Source organism: Podarcis erhardii (assembly GCF_964252035.2).
Source record: "Podarcis erhardii genome assembly, chromosome: 12".
Taxonomy (NCBI): domain Eukaryota; kingdom Metazoa; phylum Chordata; class Lepidosauria; order Squamata; family Lacertidae; genus Podarcis; species Podarcis erhardii.
In genome coordinates, this window is record NC_138513.1 from 33086270 (window position 1) to 33111042 (window position 24773).

The window sequence follows — 24773 nt, forward strand, 5'->3', positions numbered from 1 at the left end:
GGTAGCCCTGAGATTGTATCCAGGAACCACAAGTATAATCTATCTCTTTTTAGACTTAATATGTGGACTAAATGAACATAAATAAGCAGAGGAGAGGGTGGCATTCTTATACACATTCATTTTCCAGGAACTCCCTTCATGGCTGAGAAAGAAGCCTCTGGTCTCAATGTCTGTCCTGTGTGCGTGTGTGAAGTATGTTTTCTGTTTTGACTTAATATTTATGGCTGCCACCTAAATCAAGAAAACTATTAGATGCACACTGTTGCAAACTAGCTTGAAAATATGCCACCATTCTTCCCAACTGTTGTATAAGATTTTATATCAGATTTATATCGGTTTCAGATTTCCCTGACACCTGGCCTGCCCCTTAAACCATTTGTTTTGAATAATGCAGAGATAAGCTGCCCTAGTTTTTGTAGTCTGCGATGCAATGCTCTTTATTTAATCATATCTGCCTGAGATATATTAGAGGCATTCCTCAACTGTTTTCTGCATAAATGTGGCTTTCTGGAAATACTGCAAAATCCCTCTTTTTCCTCTCTTGTATAGCTCTAGCTGATTGCTGCAGCATAAATCACAGAATTATGTCAAGTTCCTTCACTGTGTTATTCCAGTGACTATTTGTATCATTACAGGTGGGACTTACAAGAAAATGTTGCTGCATAAAGTGTTCCTGTTCCTGTTCCAGCTGACTGGATGGAACCCTCCCTGTTTCTAAGATATTCCCAGTGCTTTTTTCTGGGTGTACGCAGGGGTACGCATATCCCTAAACATTTTGTGAATCTAAGTTTGGCCTCATTGAGAGGTAGTATTTCAATATGAGTAGGAAAATGAGAGTACCCCTAAGCATTTTTTTAAAGGAAAAAAAGCACTGGATATTCCATTCTGTTTCTCTCGTTCCAACAATTCGTCAGCCTTCCGTGGCCTTTAACCACAGAAGCAACTTATGTGCTGGTAACAGTGACAGATTAAGGACCACTTCCCAGGCTATGAACCTGCTTCTTCTGGGGGAGTTCAACGCTATCTAGCGCAGGATTGCCACTGTGTCCTTCAACATTACTTTAGCCTGGCATTGATGGCATTGATTTAGCACTCCTGCTGCTTTACCTTCAATTTGATGAAAAAGAGTAATAGAGTTAAGTGTCATCCACTTATTCATAACACTTCACCCCAGGTCTCTGGATGGCCTTTCTCAGTGATTTCACGCAAATGTTAAATAGCATGGCGGACCAAATGGAACCCTACAGACCCCATGGCATAATGTCAAGGATCTGAGAAGGAGTCTTCCAGAACCACCTTCTGGGATTGCTTGAAACCCCTCCCTCCGTTGAAATGGATCTGGAAACTCAGGCTCATCCAAAGAATTCCTGGACAACTACCAGCCTTTCCGTTAGCAACTTCCTGATAATTGTTAATATCTTCTGGTTCCAGAGCAGGTTTTTGTTTGGAGGCAGCCAAAGCATTTGGTCTCTCAAGAAGACATTTATCTCAAGAAGAATTTATCATCTTCTGGACCCAGCAAGCCAGCATATTTTATCCCAGTGTAAATTACATTGGATTCCTATGATTTGTAATTCTTTGTGTCTTTCAGCAATGAAATAAGCTGCCTATGGAAGTTAGTGAATTCCTTTTTTGGATGCTTTTGAGGAAAAAGAAGAAAGACATGGGTTAGGGGTGATTCTGATAGAATTTGGCCTCTCTTCTTAATCTCTGAGTGGCCCTGAAAGTTAATAAAATGCGTGAATTCAGGAAGAGTGTGCCAGTGCTTTATCCAATGTGAGAATTCCATCCAAATAACTTGTATTTAGAGGTGGCTTATAATGATTTGAAGATTAGGATGTTCATTCTAATGCAAAAAAAAAAAAAGCTGTAAAAATAAAAGTCAGTGCATTCAAGTAGATGGCATGATGCTAGAAAAGCCTTTGGGGGTTTCACAGCAGTGTTAAAAAAGGCTCCTTAGCCAGCTCTGCAGGGTGAACAAAACATGTCCAGAATCATTTTAGGGAGAGGTGATTGCCCCTCTGTGTTGCCTCACTAATGGACTTGCTTTCCATTTAAGCTTTCACATCAATCATGTAGGCATCAAGTGCAGACGTCAAGATGCACTTTTTATCTATTCCTGATTTCTTGCTGTGCTAATTGGGTTTTCTTCACCTCATCTGTATATTTGGCATTGATTTTAATTACGCTTGCTTGATGGACAGCTTAGTTTGAAGCTCCCCAAATTCCTTTTCTCATTTCTAGCAACAAGTTTAAGTTTACAATTACTTGAGGAAAGGGTGCAAGACTTCATTAAAAATAATAATCACCAAATTGTTCCCATTGTACCTGAAATGCTTTTATTGAACAAGCCTGGACATTTGTAGGTGATTACCTACTTCATGAGATGCTAAAGTTGGAATTGTGAGCAGCAAATCAAATAAATCAATTAATGTAATAATTACACACAATCAGTGTGTGAACAGATATATATTCTTAAGGCTGAAGTTCTGTATCCACTTCCCTGGGAGCAAGTCCTGTTGAACTCAATGAGACTTGCTTTGGAATAGACATATTACAGCAGAGCTTTTCAAACTGTGTGTCACAACATGTTAGTGTGTCGGATGCAATATGTAGGTATGTCACACGAACACTCCCTGTGCTCTTCCCAGGGCTGGAAAAGGGTTAGTTTAATCTACACTTTGCTTTTGCACGTCTAAAAAACATGTCACCAACATGAAAAGTTTGGGAAGCTCTGTATTACAGGATTGCACTGTTAGTGTGGTATAAATTGTTTCTATACACATTTATTCCGATCCACAGCATTTGTTTTCAAGGCAAGTAATGTGTTTTCAGACCCCTTCTGCGACATTGAGGGTCCCATCAGGTGTTCAAATAGAGGAGCATCACAGATGATGTGGACAGAGTTGGCATATCCTCTGTGTTGATTAACGGGCAATAGGCAATTCACAGCCCAACTCACATTGAGTTCCTTGGTGCCTACTGTGCAGATAACTGAACTCTTGCAGTCACAGTGTTTTACACATTGTTGTAACTTGATATGATTCATGATGATACTCTCATTCCTAGTTAGTAGCTTTATATTTGTGGGATTATCTGTATAGCAGCAACTATCGTCTTTCCGAGAGCAGGATCATTCTCCAGAACAGGTTGTAGGTGTGTGTCATGCTGTGTCACAGTACGTTCAGACGATCCCAGCATTTTATCGAATATAGGTCAAACTCTGCTCTAATTTATACAAGGATAAACCCAGAGATACTCTACTGAAGCTATGGCAACTGCATTGAATGGAGGGCAGTATAAATAATACCTCAGTTGGCCATTGTGTAAAATGAAATAAAAAATCTCAGTTTAAATCAGCACCACAATTAGAAATCTGAAAGCTGGAAAACAAGCGAATGCTGAATTCTAGCCCTCATGGATTGCCTGTACTAAGATAATAGCTACAGGAGAAGAAAATGACATTTCATTTTTCTGAACATACAGAAACATTGGTGATCAGCTGTATACTTAAATATGATTCCGTACAGATGAACTGTTGGTCCACTTCCCAGGATTCATGAGGATCGGGGAATACATATGTGGACACAGAAGTGATTTCTGAGTTGATGGTGGTTTGGAGGAGCCAATAAGGACTGGGAGGGTGTCCAAAATTTGGAGGATCTATAGTACACAATGGGAATATTAGAAAGCACTGGATCTGTAACTTTTATGATTCCGTCATGGGGGACATATGTGGCCTGTAATTTAGCGGTGGTGGTGTGTTGAGGCACCTCGCAAAACAATTATGCATTTTCAAGAGAATTCATTTCACTAGATCCAACTTTTGTGTGCATAACCAAGAAGACCTCTCTCTCTCCCCTTCCCTCCACGCCCCCTTTTCCTCTCCCTCTCTCTCCCACACCCAAATCCACCCGCACTCTCTTTCTCCCGACTCCTGCAGCACCCCTCTTTCTTCCCATTGCTCACTCCATTTCCCTATTCCCAGTTCCCATATTGCTCCCCCTTCCCTTCTACCCTTACAGTCTAACCACTATACCACAGTGTCTCTCTCTGTTGAATTAGGGTTGGTGCCTTCTATGAAAATTAATTCAATTTTAAAATGGAAAGGAAGCAAAACCAAAACAAACAAAATGAAACAAGTAAACAGCCGTCTGGGGCTTAGACTGCCAAAGTGGTAAAACTTGAAATAGCAGTGATTCAGTGTCCAGAAGTCAAAGTGCTGTCTGCATTGTTTAATATTGTCTCATCTTTGTTCTTCAGAAAAATTCAAAGGAAGAGGGAGAGCAGGATCACATTTTGATTCAGCCCGCAGACGGAGTAGAGCAGTCCTTTATCACATCTCTGGACACCTACAAAGAAGAGAAAAGAACAAATTAAAAATTAATAATGTAGGTGTAGAGCACTAAGCTTCTTTTTGTGTGGTTATTTGTACAGTGAATTTTCTCCTAACTCAGAAGAGTTTCTCTAATGGGTACTACTAATCATTTGTAATTTTATTTGTAGTACGTTCTTGCTCTCAAGTTTCTTTTCAATAATGCAATATGGAAGGTCAATATATAAAGCAAAAAACTATGCCAGTATGATATTTTTATATAGAATGAATTGAGCTATATTACAAGACAAGGACAGAACACAATAGAGGCTGTCTGGGACCTTGGCTTTTCATATAGGTGACACATAAGCTTGCAGATCAATGCCATTCATTTTCACAGCTGCAAGCTTCTTTATGATTTCTTTTCTCTAGCAAAGTTCTTAAAACTGATTCTAATGTAGTAGATAAGGAATTTCCCTGCTGGATGCACACAATCTCCAAGCTTCTCTGGATTTTGAGCCAATTCAGAATACCCTAATCCCTTGAGTTAGGAATTTGATTGTTTTCCTTCTCCTAGAAATGTTGTAGTATTGTTGGAACTCCTTTGGACTTCCTTAGTATTCTGCAAAAGTTTCATATGGAGGAACTTCCATATTAAGTAGGAACAGCCTAGGGATGTGTAGAACTCACATAGATAATGTAACCTCCGGAAATGTCAGAGACGTGCTTTCATATGAATGGTACCATTTCATATACAGTGGGTTCAGAGTCCATCTCTGAGAGCCAAACTAGATGCGATACTAATGGTGTTCCCACTATTAACAGGAGTGAAATTGCTGTACCAACCCCTTACCTGAATGAGACTCTGAAAGGAATTTCCCAAGGGGGCGCAAATATGTGACCTGGGGTGAGTGGACCAGGCCAGTTTTAGGGCTACTCCAACCCCTCCTTGTCTTTTATATCATCTGTGGTTGGCTGGAGCCAAACAAGTAGAAGCTGATCACCTTGGGTGGTCAGTGAAGGCAGCTGAGAAAATAAAGATGAAATCCTATGCCACCCTGAGGCATTATAGGGTTGTGGGTTCATAGGAGCAATCAACTATAGCCCCAGGCTAGGGGGAAGTGGTTTCAGGGTGTCTACAGGGATGGGCCGGGACACTTGGATGAATGCTTTTTTGTACATGTTTGGTCCTCACTCCTCAAGGCTCATCTAGAAAGAAGGAGGGATGATGTACCCTTAATGAAGTACCTTTTAAAAGACATCTGAAGGCAGCCCTGTTTAGCGAAGCTTTTAATGTTTAACAGACTATTGTATTTTAATATTTTGTTGTACCCCAGCCACTCTGGGTGGGGTATAAATAAATATAATAATTATTATTATTATCACTGAATGGCATGTTCAGGGGATGATAAAAGGGGTGCTCTCCTCTAAACAATGAATGAACTCCCTTGCCCTCACTTATTAATTGGCTCTTGATTTGCAGATCATCTCGCGTTATATTTGAATAATATACTGGCTCTTGAGTCCTCTTCACAGGTGTTGGGGCAAATGCATTGTTAGCAATTGAAGAGCAGATTTGATCCTTTCCTCTATCAACGTCCTAATAAAAAAATGCCCCCCACCTGTGCCTACTACTAGGCTTGGAAGGAAAGGTCCCATTGGTACCAGTAGAGGCTACCACTCCCATGGTTTGTGGGGGGGGGGGATTTTAATTCGGACTACAGTGAGGGAGGAAAGAGTTAAACCTGCTAACGGGCTGTTTGTTTATTTTATTTTATTTTTAAAAGCATAGACATGATGGCTAACAATACATTTAGCATCATATACTGTTTGGCTCTGACATAAGATACTCTCACAGCATTCAACATTTCACTTGCTTTTCTCCCATTTTTTATGCCTGTGTGCTATGGAAAGAGACAGTGTCATACTACACACCCATCCTGCCAAATCCAGGGCTTCTCATCATCTTGCTGATGGATACTTGTGAAGGTTGCCTTCTTCCCACCCAACTCCTGCTTTAACTGTTGAGCCACATGCACAAAATAGTTTTCACCATGCATGTCGGTTTGGCCAGATACACAGTTTGCCCTGAACCAGGGCAGCAGCATTTAGAACTGGAATGTTTTAGCATAGTTGCTCATATTGCCATTGCAAGTTTAAAGCATGAGGTATTTTTAGTAATTCATTACTTTCAGACTCCCTTTAATTGGCAGCAAGACTTTGAATCAAATCATTGCTGTTGTAAATAAAACCTAGAAGCTGAGGAGATTTCTCCCTGGATTTGAAATGGATGTGTGTAGCTTGGTAGAATACATAAATCGATCTTCTTGTGCTTTAATTGCAATCATAGTCTCTGCTAAGGCTTCCGTGGTGCACATCTCTAGGTAACCACAGCTGACAAGTAAGCCTACAAAATACACTTGCTGTTTTTGTAGGCTGGTTTCTTTTGCCACCAGACCTTTGGACTAATGCTTCTACAAGATGCCCTAATGCAATCTCAGCTACAAGTGGATACAATTTTAATTGTGTGCATTGATTAACACATTACTTTGCTCTTGCGTCCCCACTTTTTGCTTGTCCTGTACTCATGTTTTGCTTGTTTTAATCCACATCAAGCTGGGAAGGACATTTTGGCAACCAGGAAGCCATATGAGTTCATGTCTTGAAAATGTTTTTTTAAAAGCTTGCATGACTGAGAAGTTGAAATATACTGGATGCTCTGGTCAGTTTCTTGCCACTCTGTTGCTCCTTGATAAAAATCCTGCCATAACACACAAATTTTGTGCAGCAGCAATCAAAATATGACATATAATGATCAGCACCCATTATATATTAGTATAATATATAATATATTGACCAATGGACACTTCTAGGTCAGGAGTCCATTCTGACAGATAAATGACCACCCAGAACTGCTTTTTTATGTATATGTGATTTTATTTCATTTTATCTTGTTTTCAGCTTCCACAAAATTTTAATTGGCGTTTTGCTCTTAATACTGGTCGTTGAACGTAATAAAATGACCTGTAGTACACTTCTCAAATGGAGGGTATATTGAGCCCGGAGCTTGTTGGAGCTTGTTGTTCTCTGAATTTTAATTTTTAATTATGGTGAGATGATCCTGGGAAAGAAAGGCTTGATATTTAATATGTAAATATTAAGTGTATTTAATATTTTCTGATGAAAATAATAATATAATGTAAACATATGCTTAATCCACCCCTTGGAATTTATGAGATGAGCAGAACAATTCACCCTGAGCTCAGAAAGCAGCAGGGCAAGGCAGAGAGTTTTAGATTCACTGCCACATCTGAAACTCTGTTAAACATGCACCAGCCAGGATGGGAAGTGTGATGGTGGGCTTTTATTTTTATTTTTTTGCTATGCCAGCTCCAGGCTGGTGTCACTGAGGAGCCCTTTAGGGAATTCACAGGGCTTTAGATTCAGAAGTCTCAAAGCCACTGGTCAGCTGCCTCCAGACAACCTATTTCTGGGTTTTCTGGGCTCTACAATCAGCATGCCACTCCCACAGGAAGCATAGAATTGTAGAGTTGGAAGGGACCTTTAGCGTCTACTAGTCCAACCCCCCTGCAAAGCATCCATGGCCACTCAAACACTGCTTAAAAACCTCCAAGGAAGGAAAGAGTCCACTACCTTCTAAGGGAATCTGTTCCACTTTTGAACAGCTTGTACCATTGGAAAGTTCTTCCTGTTGTTTAGTCTCCTTTCTTGTAACTTGAATCTGTTGGTTCGGGTTCTAAGCTCCAGAACAGGAGAAAGCTGGCTTACTCTATCTTCCATGTGACAGCCCTTTAGATATTTGAAGATGGCTATCATATCTCCATTCATATCTCCTCTTACCCAGGCCAAACATAACCAGCTCCCTCAACCATTCCTCATAAGGCTTGGTTTTCTAACTTACCACCTGCTTGGGCAAAGCTTGGGACTTTACTAAACTTTACTTAGATTGTGTTCATACTTAGCAAAGTACTCTGACATCAGTGCCTACAGTTGAAACAACAACACACAAAACGATTTACGGTACCCTTTTTTGCAGCTATGACAATAAAGAGACAGAAAGTATGGCTCTAGTGTTGTATTGCCAAGCATTATTTTTTAATACCCGAGGTGGGCAAGTCAGCCAAGAATTATTACATGAACAGTCAGTTTAAAAGGTCAAGAGTTCTGTAATGGATGCTTCAGAAATGGCTGTAGCTAAACTGAAAATGCCAGCTTATGCTGGTAACAGCACATCTCAGGAGCAGCACCATGCATTTTCTCTGGATTTATAATGCAACAGCCGCTCTCTTGAGCACTTTTGGCCTCTTTACTGAGTTAGCATCGAGGATTTTCCCTTTCCATTTCTGGCAGAAAGTGTTTCCATTCTCCTCCCTTACGGTTAAAATAACCCTGCAGTACATTAATGTGAAGTGCGATTATGCTGAGCCCATGGAAGGAGGATTAAAGGAACAATATCGGCAAATTTAGCTTTGGTGGGCAATGTGTGGGTGGGTGGGGGAGGGCAGCTTTTACAAAGTTGTAAGACTATCAAAAAGTTTTCCATTAGTTGTCAAATAAGAACTGATGCATTGTATATTGATTCTCTTTCTCTCTTTCCCTTCCAGAATGTTTTTGTAGATAAACCAGCATTTCCAGAATACAAAGTTTCAGATGCAAAAAAGTCGAAATTCATACTTTTGCATTTTAGCACTTTCAAAGCTGGCTGGGACTGGCTTATTTTATTGGCGACGTTTTATGTTGCCGTGACTGTACCTTACAATGTTTGCTTTATTGGCAACGATGATCTATCTACAACCCGAAGCACAACTGTCAGTGACATTGCAGTGGAAATTCTTTTTATCATAGGTAAGACACACCTCTTCTCTTTCCGCTTTGCTCATTTCGTGGCTCTGAAAATAACTATAGGTTTTTGACAAGAAGAAATAATGCTGCATTCAAATATTTGTATTTATTTTCTGGCATAGCTGACCATACTGTTAGGCAGAGCAAAACAGACAGTCTGAGACAGCATATTTTGTCTGCCATCAAAGGGAAGCAGTTAGTGATTTAGGCTGTAATCCTGTGTACACTAACCTAGCAGAAAGCTACACTAAATTCAGTAGGACTTAACGGCTAAGTAGAGGTGAATGGAATTGATCTGTTGATGAAAATAAGAATAATAAATTGTGGCAGGGGAAGGGGGAATGAAGGCACCACTTGGATTTCCATCTTTAGTCATCAATATATATTGGACTGTTTCTGTTTTTCTGGACAGCTCATTACAAAGTAAAAATGACAGATGCCTGTCAAATTACCAGGCATCACTAGCTGACTGACAAGGCATTTAAGCTGGTGTACTTGCATTTTAAGCCATCCCTTCCCTACTTAGAGCATATGCAGAGCACCTTTCCCTCTGATTAATTTCAGAGAAGCCTCACATATTTGGGAATTCAAGCTTTAAGGGTATGGCTTCAGGGAAATCCCGAATCTCCTTTTGAAAGTTATCCATTGCATCGACTTCAATTACAAAATGATCAGGGTCCATGACTATGAAAGGGGTCTGTGAATCATTGTATCAGTTTGATGTTTGTATATCAAGGCAAACTTGCACAAGTGTCAGACGGTAGTCATGGAAACCCTTACTCTGTGATAAGAGCCACAAGTGGATTAAACTCACTTGAAGCTATCTTTGGTCCATCTGGCTCAACATGATTTACACAGACTGGCAGCAGCTCCCCAGGATTTGATCAGAAGTCTTTCCCAGTCTAACCTGGAAATCCTGGGGATTGAACCAGTGACTTTTTTGAATGCAAACAAATGCTCTACCACTGACTTTCCTTGACAACAGTCCTTCCAAGTGGTGACTTCTATGAGCTTCGTGAATGAACATGTATTTGAATCTTGAGTTACCCCACATCCAAGCTCTGCATTCTAGCCATTATGCTGCATAGCTTATCTGATTTATTTAACATTATAGTTCTAGCTGCTTTTACTAGGGAGTAAGAATTTTACTAGGGAGTAAGAATTTTACTAGGGAGGGACTTGGATGGTGCCGTGGGTTAAACCACAGAGCCTAGGACTTGCCGATCAGAAGGTCGGCGGTTCGAATCCCCGCGATGGGGTGAGCTCCCATTGCTCGGTTCCTGCTCCTGCCAACCTAGCAGTTCGAAAGCACATCAAAGTGCAAGTAGATAAATAGGTACCACTCCAGCGGGAAGGTAAACGGTGTTTCCGTGCGCTGCTCTGGTTCACCAGAAGCGGCTTAGTCCTGCTGGCCACATGACCCGGAAGCTGTACGCCGGCTCCCTTGGCCAAAAAAGCGAGATGAGCGCCGCAACCCCAGAATCGGTCATGACTGGACCTAATGGTCAGGGGTCCCTTTACCTTTAAGAATAGTTCATTCTCCTACATTCTATATCAAACCAAGGCTGAGGATAGAATTCAGAATTCTGATGACTAGGTTTTACTTAAAAAAAAAAAAAAAAAAAAGCGCATCACATTTCCTATCAGCACCTGATATGAACTGAGAGAATTAGCTGCATTATTCACAAATTCATCCATTAAATCCATCATTGACTAATGCCTTAGAATTTGCCTTCTTTCACCAACCACAGATGCTATCCATCTAATATATTATTATCCAGTACACATAACTTGTACAGGGTGTAGAAAGATGTGTTCTTCCCTGTACAACACCAGGCTGGGCTGCTGTGCATACAATTTACTAGGGTTGTTGCTATTGCTATGCAAATAGAGAATAACAATGAAGTATAATGAAGTTAAGCCTATGCTGATGTAACATTTCATTATGTCTTAACTAGAGTTAAAATTGGGAGGGCTCTTTGAAATTAATGTCATGCCTGGTTTGCCCCGGGACCTTCTGCATTAAAAACTGATGCTCTACCACTTAGATCCCCCCCCCCAATTTTGGGGTGTATTTGTTTTGTGACTTTCTCTCCTCCCAGTAACTCAGAGCAGCTACCAACAGCATTTGGAGAAATGTTTCTTTGAGTGGAAGGCTCAAAGTCCAATACACACACTATTGATCTGATGTATCATTAAGGCAGCTTCTTCATAAAGGCTGCTTCAGTCCCAGGGAAGCTAGTGGAATTTATTTTAGAGTATTTTAAGGGAAATATGCTATTGTGCAGAGCAGCTATGAACAAACAACAAAGATGGGAGTCACCTTAATTTTTAACCTAAGCCACAGAGAGAAAGAATAAGAAATTACTGGCTGAGATATACAGACCCACCACTGATTTCTTCTGCCACATGGAGAGGCAATTTAACACCACCCGCTTTCATTAATTCATCCATGCACAAATTTCATGGCGTTTATGACAAGGACATAAAGAAATGAACATTCTTCATCTCAGCTCTTTCTGTCTGTGATACTATTGCATCTCATGCCTGCCTTGTATGTGTGTGAATTATTTTGAATGGCTGTACGTCAGAAATTTCATTGCCTTGTCAGGCCATGTAGACGAGAAAGTCTGAGGCCTGCAGGTAAGCAATTACGATGGCCACTCTGTAAAGCCAGAGTCAGCAGAGAGGGAGACTGTACAGAAGAGATAATAATAATAATAATAAATAATAATAATAATAATAATAATAATAATAATAATAATAATAATTTATTATTTGTACCCCGCCCATCTGGCTGGGTTTCCCCAATCACTCTGGGCGGCTTCCATAAAAACCAAAAATACACTAAAATATCACAGATTAAAAACTTCCCTGAACAGGGCTGCCTTAAGATGCCTTCTGAATGTCAGGTAGTCATTTATCGCTTTGACATCTGATGGGAGGGCGTTCCACAGGGCGGGTGCCACTACCGAGAAGGCCCTCTGCCTGGTTCCCTGTAGCTTTGCTTCTCGTAATGAGGGAACCGCCAGAAGGCCCTCGGTGCTGAACCTCAGCGTCCGGGCAGAACGATGGGGGTGGAGACGCTCCTTCAGGTATACTGGGCCGAGGCCATTTAGGGCTTTAAAGGTCAACACCAGCACTTTGAATTGTGCTCGGAAACGTAGTGGGAGCCAGGCAGAGGCTGTGCATGATGCACAGGCAGAGGTTTTTTAAATCATTCAACATCTGTGCATGGCCTAGTTGACAGATGCCAGTGTTTTAACTTTGGTAGCTTGGTACATGTACATTTATAATGCAAAATAGGCTTATAGAATCAAAGAATCATAGAGCTGTAGAGTTGGAAGGAACCATGAAGATAATCTTGCCCACCTTCTGCAACTGTACTATCCCTTATCTTACCACCTTTCAAATCAGCATTTTTTCATTAGGCATTTTGAGATGTATCTCACAACGACAGTCTTATGGAACGTTAAAAAATTATTTCAGATCTGCTGGAAGTGAACATGGGAACTTTTAAACTTTTGGAAGGCATTCACAAGTCACTTAATGTGAGGTGGAATTTTAGAAAATGCAGATGGGTGGATTGATTCAAAATGACCCCCAGTTTTCCAGCCTGAGACATGCACTATTAGGAAACATGATACATTAAAAATTACCTATGAATGTGAAACTGATTTTGTAGTTGTTTTTCTTTAACCGCATGTGTTGCTTACCTTGTGGGAGGGCTTTAGATTCCACTCCACCCGTCTGTATCATCATACCTGAAGAATGGGGAAACATCACTTAAAAAAATTAAAAAGAGGGCTGTCCAAAAAGGATAGTCATTTTGGACATGATATTGACTCAACTTTACTGGAGCAACTTCTTTGAGGTCAAGGGTTTCAGAATGAATCCACATCAGGAGTATTTAAAAAGCTCAGAATCGTCGTAGATTTAAAAGCAGAAGTTCAAAAGCTTTTGTTTCTGATGTTTTTGATCTGTTTTATATTTGTTTTATGGTTCTCTTTTGTAGGCTCTCTTTTGGAAATCTAGATTAATAAAATTATGGCTATTGGAGTTTGTTTTTGTTTTTTTAAAAAAGAATTGTTGTAGATTGAAAGCCTTAGTAAGTAGGAAGCAGAAACAATGAAAGTGTTTATAATCCCTTATAATTTCTATGAATGTTCCCTTCTTCCGTGTTTCAGATTACATGGATGTTTATTCAGGAGCATAAGTGCAGGAACACAGCCTATTCAGGAACATAATGACTTCAGGAACATAATTATCACAATAGTGGGCAATCAAATGCGGACTTTGAAGTAGGAATACACAGAGAGAGAAAGAGAGAGAGAGAGAGAGAGAGAGAGAGAGAGACATTTTGAAACAGGGAAGTGGGGACCATAGAAGCATAGAATCATAGCATTGTAGAGTTTGGAAGGACCTTGAGGCTCATCTAGTCCAATCCCTTGCAGGAATTGCAGCTAAAGAATCCCTGGCCACCCAAGCGCTGTTTAAAAACCTCCAATGAAGGGGGGAGGTGTCTACCACCTTCCGAGGTTGTCCATTCCACTGCGAGACTCAGTGTCAGAAAGTTCTTCCTAATGTTCAGTTGGAATCTCCTTTCTTGGAAATTTGAATCCAGGAGAAAATAAGTTAGCTCCATCTTCATGAGACAACCCTCCAGACATTTGAAGATGGCTATCATAGCTTCTCTCAGACTTCTGTTCTTCAGGCTAAACATGCCCAACTCCCTCAACTGTTCCTCATAAGGAAGGCTTGGTTTCCAGACCCGTGATCATCTTGGTCACCCTCCTCTGCCTACATTCCAGCTTGTCAATATCCTCCTTAAACTGTGGTGCCCAGAACTGGAAACAGTAATCCAGATGGGATTTGACCAAGGCAGAATAGAATTATACTATTACTTCCATTGATCTGGATATTACTGTTGATGCAACCAAGAAATGCATTAGCTTTTTTTCTGCAACATAACACAGTTCACTCGTGTTGAGATTGTGGTCTACTAAGACCCCTAGATCCTTTTCACGTGTACTGTTGTCAAGTCAGGTGAACCTTATATTTGTCCCTACCAAAATTGATTTTGTTAGTTTCAGCCCAGTTCTGCAAGGTCATCTTGAATCCTGATTCTATCTTCTGAAGTATTAGCTACTCTTCCCAGTTTTGTGTTATCTGCAAATTTGATGAGCATCCTATCAATTCCTTAATCCGAGTCATTTATAGGTCCCAACCATGCAGGCAAAATAACTTATAGTTAGTAGAGCATGAGACTTTTTATCTCAGGGTTATTCCACAGGGAGTTGGACTACATGACTCTTTTGGTCCCTTCCAACTCTACGATTCTATGTCTACTTAGAAGTAAGGTCTATTGAAATCAATGAGGTTTACTCCCAAGTAAGTGAAGTTATAATCACATTCTATATATGTTTTGAAACAGGTCAATAATAATAAATTACTTTTTGTGACTCTTAGTTGGCTTTTACATTTAGAAAACTGAATCATGGCAGCTCAATAAGTAGATAGCTATCTTCTAATCTCTTGTTTAGGTCTGTTGTCATGTTTTCCATTACTAGAATAGACCAAAGTGGCTATTTATCTATTTCTTCTCAGCAGGAATGGTCGGGCTTTCTCCCTTTCCTTGTAATGAATGAGTGCTCCTGATTTGTAGGTTTAATCTGATTGATAAACCAGGCTTTGAATGTTGCCCCAATTTTATTTCTAAACAGGCTGGAATACTGTAGTTTAATTAAGAACTAAAATTGAAAATTATTACTTAGGGGTGCTTTTTTCTTTTTCTTTTTTTTACTGTGGAAATTTTATGGGAAAATCTGTCAAAGTCACCACATCTTAAGCGTCTGAAAAATAAAACAAAACAAATAGCAATGAGACCAATTAAATAAATGTGCAGCTTTTAGAAGGTCGGGAAGTAAAGCCTAATTAATCTTCTCTGGATGTGACTTTTGTAGAATAATGACTATTCAGTGACAGCAAGAAAGAAATGTAGGGGGGAAAGCCATTGCTGAAGAAAAGTTTAAAATTTGCCAGTATTGTCTGATTGAGTAAAAAGTCAAAGGGGTGAAGAACAATATGCCCAGTGAAAATGTTCCAGTGCTTTGATTGCTTTTCATCAGAAACTCTTTAGTGGCAACACTCCGCAGGCATAATAGTTGGCCACAAAAGGAACTAGGATCTTATGTATATTTATAAGCAAATCAGGAAGTAGGGCTGAGAAAAAGCAATTATGAAACCTGACATGCTTGTCACAAGCCATATTAGCGTTAGATGCTGTATGTGCACATTCAAGGATGATATTTGCACACTTCTGAGCACAGAAGCTAAAACAGCCCGTCTCTCTCCAGCTTAATGACCTAGGCAGAGCCTTCAGTCGCATCCAGGGATGGCATAGCAGGGCTTCCTTGAAAACCTTGGTGTGCAAATTGGAGTCTGGCATCACGAGCGTGTCTCACTGGAGCAAATTCTTTCCCCTGCTGATATTACCCATGATAGAGAGTTATATGGTCCCCAGTTTATAATCTAGATTATATTAAGAACCCAAAGTGGAAAAAGAGAGAGGCCATGTGCCACTTTAGAGCTGAAGTGTAAAATAGTGCAAAACCTGGCAGTTTGTGTGTCATATTCAGTCACTTGTGCCTTTACAAAAAGAAAAAAGAAAAAGTTATAGAGAGCAACTGTAAAATTGCAGTGGAATATTTTCCCTCTTGTGGCTTGGAAGCCTTAACAACTTTACTGAAGGTGCTACAAAAAAACTGTTAGTGGTGTGCAACATGATATCTACAACTTAGACAAAGGACCAGTTCAAAACATTTCCTCCTCTCTCTCCTCTTTTACATAAAGAGCATGGTTCATATTTTTATAGTATTTTTTTTTAAAGCCTAAAGTAGGTTATTGTGGTTCTCCAGATGTATGGTTTCTGTTCACAAGTGATATAGACTGTGATGTAGCCAGAAGCCAAGCTATAGCTCTTGATAGTTACATGTCACTACCAGGGACTTCACACTGCCCTGTGGAGTTTCCTGTTTGCAGAGCTCCTGCTGCACATCCAGGGGATACATAGTGCCAAATGGCTCTAGATCTGCAGTACAGTGGTACCTCGGGTTACATACGCTTCAGGTTACATACGCTTCAGGTCACAGACTCCACTAACCCAGAAATAGTACCTCAGGTTAAGAACTTTGCTTCAGGATGAGAACAGAAATCGTGCTCCGGTGGTGCAGCGGCAGCAGGAGGCCCCACTAGCTAAAGTGGTGCTTCAGGTTAAGAACGGACCTCTAGAACGAATTAAGTACTTAACCCGATGTACCACTGTATTGCAGTTAAGGCAAAAATGGCAATGTATGTGAAGTTTCAGCCAACATCAGCATGACAACATTTTTCTCATGGTTTCTTTTCAGAGGCCATGCATTGCAGTCTCTTTCTCATACACACACATTTTGCAAAATAGATAAAAAAAAAAAATATCTTGCATTCTGAGTTATCTCAGGGAAAGGCAACCGCTGCCCAGCCTGGTCCATGGGTGCTATTACTGAAAAAAAATGGTGCAAATTGAATTGCAGAGATGCAATTTCTGATTGAGATGACATGAACTGAAATGGTCAGATACAAGCAAAGCATTATATAAACTCTGTGCAAGTTTTTGATAGAGGGAAAATATAATAATGCTAGGATCTGCAGCTTCTAGCAAAATTCCTTTGACATTCTGTAGATGTTAGAGCAATGTTCTCCTTGACACCAGTAAGAGCTATATGGCTGAGGGCAATATATGGTCCTCATCTTCTGGAACATGATAATAATTGAGACAACTGCCAGAATCTGAACTTTTGTTTGGATTTTAACATGCTCTATCATGCCACATCAAAAGCATTTCTCATGGCAATAGGCAATGCAGCCATAAAGTGTAATACAGAAACACATAAAATGTGCAAGTCACCACGCTGTAATTCTTAGCTTTGATTTGTTCCCACCATCTCTCACCATTCAGTTACTTTCAGCTGACTCAGCTTTTCCATTCTGAGCAAGTCTTCACTGTGTTGTGTGGAGTGGCCTGCTAAACATCTGAAAAATATTTGCCAAAAGTGTTTCCCTCCCAGGTTTTTATTGTGAAATAAATAAAGAGCATTGTTCTTTTTTTTTTTTTTTTTGCCCTCTACTTATCATTTAAAGGAAAAAAATAGCAGCCTCTGACAACTTGTTTCTTTCTCAAGCAGATATTATTTTAAATTTCCGAACAACGTACGTCAGCAAGTCTGGCCAAGTAATATTTGAAGCAAGATCTATTTGTATCCATTATGTGACTACCTGGTTCATCATTGATTTAATTGCTGCACTTCCTTTTGACCTGCTTTATGCTTTTAATGTCAATGTGGTGAGTATGGCCTTTCTATCCCACTTTATCTCTGCTGTTCTCAAGTGTCCCTTTTGTGAATGAAAATATTGCTCTTCACAGGCAAAAGAAAAGCACAGGACCAGTGTGTGTGTGTGTGTGTGTGTGTGTGTGTGTGTGTGTGTGTACTGTACCCTCGAGTGCAGCTTTTTATCTCTCCCAAGTACATGAAGTGTTTTGTCTTGAAGTGCTGAAGAAGCAGTTGTGGGAAAAATGTAGCAGCTAAAGCAAAACCTTAGGTATCAAACTGAGGGGAATCCTCTGGATCTATAAAGTCTGCTGTACTTCATGCACGTGTGGTCTTTTTTCTCTTTTTTTAAGGTTCTCCATCTTCAGAGAAACCCTTCCAAAACACAAATGTCTAAGGGGAATTGGGGCCAATATTCTACTCCCACACAGATGTGGAATCTGTGGTCCCCTAACTTTGAGATCCAGCACCGAGGGCCTTCTGGCGGTTCCCTCATTGTGAGAAGTAAGGTTACAGGGAACCAGACAGAGGGCCTTCTCGGTAGTGGCACCCTCCCTGTGGAACGCCCTCCCTTCAGATGTGAAGGAAATAAGTAGCTATCTTCTTTTTAAAAGACATCTGAAGGCAGCCCTGTTTGGGGACATTTTTAATATTTAATGCTGTATTGTTTTTAAAACTTGATTGGAAGCCGCCCAGAGTGGCTGGGGAAACTCAGCCAGATGGGCGGGGTATAAATAATAAATTATTATTATATTATATATTTGATCTCCAAATTCCTTCTTCCTTCATGCTGGTAGAAGCTGGAGTTCAAGTACATTGAAGATGGGGGGGGTGTCACATGTCCTGCCCTGCCCTGAATTATGTAAGCCAAGTAGAAATACAGGGGGGCGGGTCTTGCTTTTTAAAAATACCGTATTTTTCCATGTATAACACCCCCCATGTATAAGACTCAAATTATTTTTGGGGACTCAAATTTAAGAAAATGGGGGGAGATGACCCAGAGTTGTTGAGATTTTTTTCAGGAGGATTGCCCAGAGCTGTTGATATATTTTTTTTGGGGGGGGGGGAGATGCCGAAAATCACTAACCAGATTTAAAAACGCTGACCACTAACAATTGCTCGCATCTCTGAGCAGCAGCCAGAAATCAAACGCCCAATTGCCGCAGTGACAGCCAATCCACAGCAGACGTTAATTCAGCAACCTATCATCCAACCAATTTGTGCAGCAGCAGAAAATCCAAAGCAGAACTTTTAGCAGCCAACTATCACACACCAAATAACCACTGACAAGCTCCTGCTCGCAGTGGCAACCAATCACCCATCACCCACAATCACTATCCGTGTATAAGACGAGGGTTTTTTTTAACCGTAAAATAATGTTAAAAACGTACCTCGTCTTATACACGGAAAAGTATGGTAGTTGAAAATGCTCATGAGATCAAGTGTGCTTGCTACCCATTATTTTTTGAGTAATGGAATTTCTGGAACATATTCGTGGCAGCTAACTTAAGAATTAATAATTTTAATTATACACACAAACATACAGAGTTAACTTTTTTGTATCAGTTATCCCCACCCCAAGAGATGTTGGGAAGTTGATGTAAGCTTGTGAAGGCTCCAAGGTTCATCAGCATTTTTGGGGGGGTGGTGCTTTGGGGTGGGAGAGTCAGTTCAGTCAAAAACCATTAAGCCACAATCTTGATATGCATCTGAACATTCACTAGACTGTACAAAAAAACCCATTCAGGAAGTTATTTTGCCACACTAATGTTTAAACATTTTCCTATTTTGCCTCTAACATGCCCCCCCAATTAATTTAGGTTGTAATAATATGCTATGTTTTACTGAAAAGCAGGATACTTGCATAGTTCCTACGTGATGTTGACTCAGTTCTGCAAACCAGTAGATTAGGGGAATTCAAGTTTTTCTTCTTTAATGCCTTAATACTCTCCTGTCTCTAAAGATCTTTATGCACAATGCAACGACATTGATTTACTCAGAAAATTATTCTGCCTTAGGCGGCCATGAATGTCCTGCACATGCATTAAGAGTTTCATAAATCCAGATTTTACTTTTTTGGGGGGGGGGGTTATTTGGAGATACAGATGAAAGCCTTGTGAATTGTTGGATTGTTATTTAATTGACAGTCTTACATGTAGAGTAAAGGAGTCAACAAATGCTGATAGAGACTTCTTTATTTTTAATTATGATTGTGACGTGAAGGATTTCTAAACATCTAACAGAATACTCCCTTAGCAATAATTAGCACAGGGGATGTACTTTCATTTGGTGTTTTTTTTAAAGCAGAGGCTGGTGAAGACTATACAGCCTTCTGACAGCATGCAGTTAGGCTGAAGTCTGAAATTTCAAAAGCATTGAGATACCTAAGAGCACACAAGGTCTGCTTACTTTGGTACAGTGGCTAAACTGATCTCTACCCATGGAGAGGTCAGCACTCCTTCTCTCTTACAAGGCTAGGTAAGGTAATAAATTCTTCTTCCTTTTAGATTCTGCTTTCAATGAGTTCAAAAGCACACAAGTTCTGATCACAAGAAGAGCTAGGATCATTTTATATAATTAGTAAATTGTGCAGTAAATTTATTTGTGGATGTCTAGGGTGCCGCTGGAAATTCTCTAGTGGAGCAATGGGAAACCTCAACCCAGGCCGCCCTGTATCGGGAAGTTTTTTATGCTTGATATTTTGCTGTGGTTTTTTTTATATTTTGTTGGAAGCCACCCAAAGTGGCTGGGACAACCCAATCAGATGGGTGAGAGATAAGTAATAAGTTGTTGTTGGGTGAGGTATAATCCCTGTTCTGGGCCCAATAAGCACAGGACGCCTTTGCCCAGTGGCACTGTAGCCCATAAATAGATACTGGGCAAGTATCACTTGCCATGCCTTCTCCAGCCACTTTTTTAGTTTTAGTGTTGCTGTTTTTAGCAATGTAGATTCTTGCAGTTGCTAGGAAAAGCTTAACCTTACTAGTCTAAATCAGTTAGCTGTAAAGTGGAATTCGGCTGGCTTTGCATACATGAGTAATCAAATTTAGCTAGGCAGAGAGTAGGAGTGCTGACTCCTCATTTTGTCTTTCTAAGTTGTGAAAATACTGTATCTTCTGTATATGAATTTCAGATCTTACAGTGAGAAACCGAACACTGCTAAAGGAAAAAAGAAACATTTGGAATGAGTAATGAGAAATAATTACACATGATTTATTACACTCATTTGCAAACCTATTATTATCACATAATTTAAAAAATTGGAGATTTCGTTTAATCCATCATAGAAAAATGTAATGTGAGCTCAAGTATATATAACTGATATAACTTCCCTTTAAAGGAGGCCCCTCCTTTCCGATAACTGTCTTCTCAGTGGCCATTTTGCCTTGTACCTGGGTTTAGTCTTCCCTCCCCAAACTTTTTCCCTTTTGTAGTATGTTTTTTACATTACTGACCTGGACGTAAAGCCCATCGAAGCCAGTGAGACTTAACGTCTGATAGCGTTACACACCACCCCAATCTCTGATTGTGAGAAATTCCAGGGGCTCCAGGCAGGCTTACTCAGGGTCTGTATTTTCTTTTGTGGATGAAGTACAGCAGAGATTGTGGTGTCTTTATTGATCATAGAATCATAGAATTGTGGAGTTGGAAAGGACCACAAGCTTTATCTAGTCCAGCTCCCTGCAATGCAGGAATCGCTTTGCCCAATGTGGGGTTCGAACCCATGACCCTAAGGTTAAGAGTCTCCTGCTCTACCGACTGAGCTACCTTTTAAAGTTGATACATGGTTTATTTACACATATGTACAACCTGGGCCAAGGATGGAGGGGTTCATAGCATCAGCACTTCAGGAGCATCTTGCTTCCTCCATAGGCACATCCTAGGTTCCAAGCAGAGATCCAACATCATGCTCTCTCCCTGCTGCTTTGCTCCTCCTGGTCACATAACTCCTTACTCGTAAGGTGCTGGCTCACATAGCTTCTAGCTCTAGTTTCTCTCAGCTGTGGCTTTATCTTCAAACTAATTTGGAGCTGAGGGAGGGGCCCTAACCACCAAGTCCCTTTGATGCTTTGTCCTTTTAATGGCTTTGTCACCTCATGCAGAAAGCTCAGCCAAGCCTAAGGAGTGCCCAACACTTGACTTAATTAAAGGATTAGCTGGGTCTAGTACAACTTAATACACACAGTTTGGGCTTAATACATGCTGGCTTAATGCATATGGGTCTGTCACCCAGTCTTAACACTCCAAGCACTGATGAAATTCTAACACCTACTGGACTCAGGAATTTAGGGTGTCTAGCACCCACAAACTCATAACACTAATATGCAGAAGTTTACACTGCTAGGATGTAAGCCTGAGGGCAAACACATTTTTTTTTAAAAAAATCTTTGTATAGTGCCCAAGAAGTTTAGGTTCCTATTGTTGTTGTTGTTTAGTCATTTAGTCATGTCCGACTCTTCGTGACCCCATGGACCAGAGCACGTCAGGCACTTCTGTCTTCCACTGCCTCCCGCAGTTTGGTCAAACTCATGCTGGTAGCTTCGAGAACACTGTCCAACCATCTTGTCCTCTGCCGTCCCCTTCTCCTTGTGCCCTCAATCTTTCCCAACATCAGAGTCTTTTCCAGGGAGTCTTCTCTTCTCATGGGGTGGCCAAAGTACTGGAGCCTCAGCTTCAGGATCTGTCCTTCCAGTGAGCATTCAGGGCTGATTTCCTTAAGAATGGAGAGGTTTGATCTTCTTGCTGTCCATGGGACTCTCAAGAGTCTCCTCCAGCACCACAATTCAAAAGAATCAATTCTTTGGCGATCAGCCTTCTTTATGGTCCAGCTCTCACTTCCATACATCACTACTGGGGAAACCATGGCTTTAACTATACGGACCTTTGTTGGCAAGGTGATGTCTCTGCTTTTTAGGTTCCTATTATTATTATATAACTAGAAGCATTTCAGGTTTTCCATACCTGACTATGTAACTCACCTTTATGCATTCACCAGGTATGTGCATGGGCACCAAGACCCGCCTTGTATGTGCATCTTGTGTATTTTTAAAAATTCTGATCTGTTTCTGAGTCACTCTGCTCTCCCACACTTCAATCTGTTCCAAGGTTTTCTGTCTAAAATGGACCTCTGTGTTCCTCATTCACTATAGTGGGAAACCAAAAAGGGCTGTAATATTTTCCCGTTTTGACCAATGTGGGCACATAAGCCTCTTCAGAGTGGATTTAGTCTGCCAAATTGCAGACAAATAGGTCCAGGGGCTTTTTGTGGGGAAGGAAGGGGGATTCACTTTCAAGAGGCGTTAGAGTGGTGTACATTCTTGCTTATACATTAAAAAAAACCATGAAGCTTCAGACTGGCCTTTCCTTTGTGGTGCTTGTGTCCTGCAATAGGCTCACAAAATGAGGCTAACAAAAATGTTGAGTTCTGAAGAACTCTGGGATTTGTTTTAGTTTGGTTAAAACACAGTGGCATAGGTTTTTTTTTAAAAAAAATTAAACAGAACAATTAACTTTTGAAGAAACCTTATGCTGCTTAAAAAAATAAAGAAAAGAAATTCCACCTAGAACTCTTTAATGTAATATTTTGGATAGCCTCACTTCTTGCAAAGTATGTGGACCTAGTAGAAAAGAAAGAGATATAGAAAAAAATATAGAGTTGTAAGGTCAGAAAAGTATAGAAATGAGACAGTAACCTGAAGCACTTTCCTGTATGGAAAGACGGCTGAATATTACTTTCCCTTCTCACCCTTTCAGGTGTCCATCGTTCACCTTCTCAAGACTGTACGATTGCTGCGTCTTTTACGTCTTCTTCAGAAGTTGGATCGCTATTCCCAGCACAGCACTATCGTTCTGACCCTTCTTATGTCTATGTTTGCGTTGTTAGCTCATTGGATGGCTTGCATTTGGTATGTCATTGGAAAGAAGGAGATGGAAAAAAAACCATTCACTTGGGACATAGGTATATGCTTTATTTCCCCTCACAGACTGAAAGGTTATACTTTAAAACATCGAAATGTTGCAACTTAAGGGAAGGGGGGCACAAAAATTTGGTATGATGTAAACTTCTGGCTTCTACGATCTTCTTTTTAACCCATTGGACAGAGTGAGGGCAGGGAAATGTTGCCTCACTCTGAATTAGTTTCATGCAACATTTCCCAAAACCAAATGTGAGTGATGGCAATACTTACTGCCTCACCCTGGTGTATTGTGTGATTGATTGATTGATTGATTGATTGATTAAAATAAAGGTTTTGAGTACAAAATAATGACATTAGCTAACCACCAGTAAGACTACAAAAACTTCCAGATCCTTTGTAATTTAAATCTATTGTATATGTTTAAACTGAATTTATTAAGAGCATATTATTTTCAAATAAGGAGATTTATAAGCACTGTGGCACAGTCTTATCAAATTTAAGAACTTTTCAGCCCCATTGTTTTCCCCAAGAGCCATTTCTCAGAGCTTCTCATCAGGTTAATTCTTCCACTGGCAATGAAACTTGACTCCGTTGACCAAGGACTCTGTGCATTACCTCTAGGAACTTAAAAAAAGCAACAGCATTTTAACCAAATGTGCAGGAATCTCCTGAAAATCCATGCATTTCAGTTCTTTGCTTGCAAAAGTATAGCTACTGGTTTTATATATAGTGTATATAAATCTCTCTAGACTAATTATTTGTTCCTCACTTTCTATAGTCCGTACTTCCTTTGGAGAAAATGAAATTAATTTTGAGTTGACAGTGCTTTTGGTTACCTGATTCTTTAATATTTCCAACACCAATTTTAGGTCCTGATTTTCTATGGGCTTAGGGCAGATCATAATAATATTTAAAAATTCTTTATAGTTTAGAGAGGTCTATTATGAAAGACATTCCCTCTTAGATGTATATGTAAGTGCTATTTAGATCTGTGCAGACAATAAGCAGATTACTCTGAAAATCTTCTTGGCTGCAAACTGTATTCTATATTTTGAAACTTCATGATCTTGTAGAACTGGACAGCCGTGGATAGCAGGTTAATAGGAGGCCAAAAAGTCAAGATGCGTCTTCCTTGAGTTCATCAAAGCTGCCATAAATTATTTGTACAACAGTCTTGAACAAATCTCCCACCTGTCAGCTATAATTTCAGCAGCATCTTAAAAGAGAAAGAAAAACCAATTCAGAACTGTTTTGTGTATAATGATTAAAAGAAATGACTTACCTTAAGCAGTAAACTAATTCCATTTACTT

At 40.1% G+C, this 24773-nt stretch overlaps 1 protein-coding gene and 1 long non-coding RNA gene across 3 annotated transcripts in view; one reads left to right on the top strand and one right to left on the bottom strand.

Annotated features, from left to right (window-relative positions):
• The window catches only part of KCNH8 (potassium voltage-gated channel subfamily H member 8), a 175608-nt gene that overhangs the window by 86085 nt on the left and 64750 nt on the right, over nt 1–24773 (top strand). For both annotated transcript variants that reach the window (XM_081881916.1, XM_081881917.1), the window contains exons 4-7: nt 4264–4391; nt 8941–9181; nt 17401–17558; nt 23299–23503. In XM_081881916.1, coding sequence (XP_081738042.1) covers nt 4264–4391; nt 8941–9181; nt 17401–17558; nt 23299–23503 — 732 coding nt within the window. The remainder of the gene's footprint in view (nt 1–4263; nt 4392–8940; nt 9182–17400; nt 17559–23298; nt 23504–24773) is intronic.
• LOC309325772 lies at nt 3933–23408 on the bottom strand. The gene is made up of 3 exons (XR_014149984.1): nt 23291–23408; nt 22524–22688; nt 3933–4352 (listed from the first exon to the last, which is right to left on the bottom strand). It is a non-coding gene; the product is annotated as an uncharacterized lncRNA (long non-coding RNA).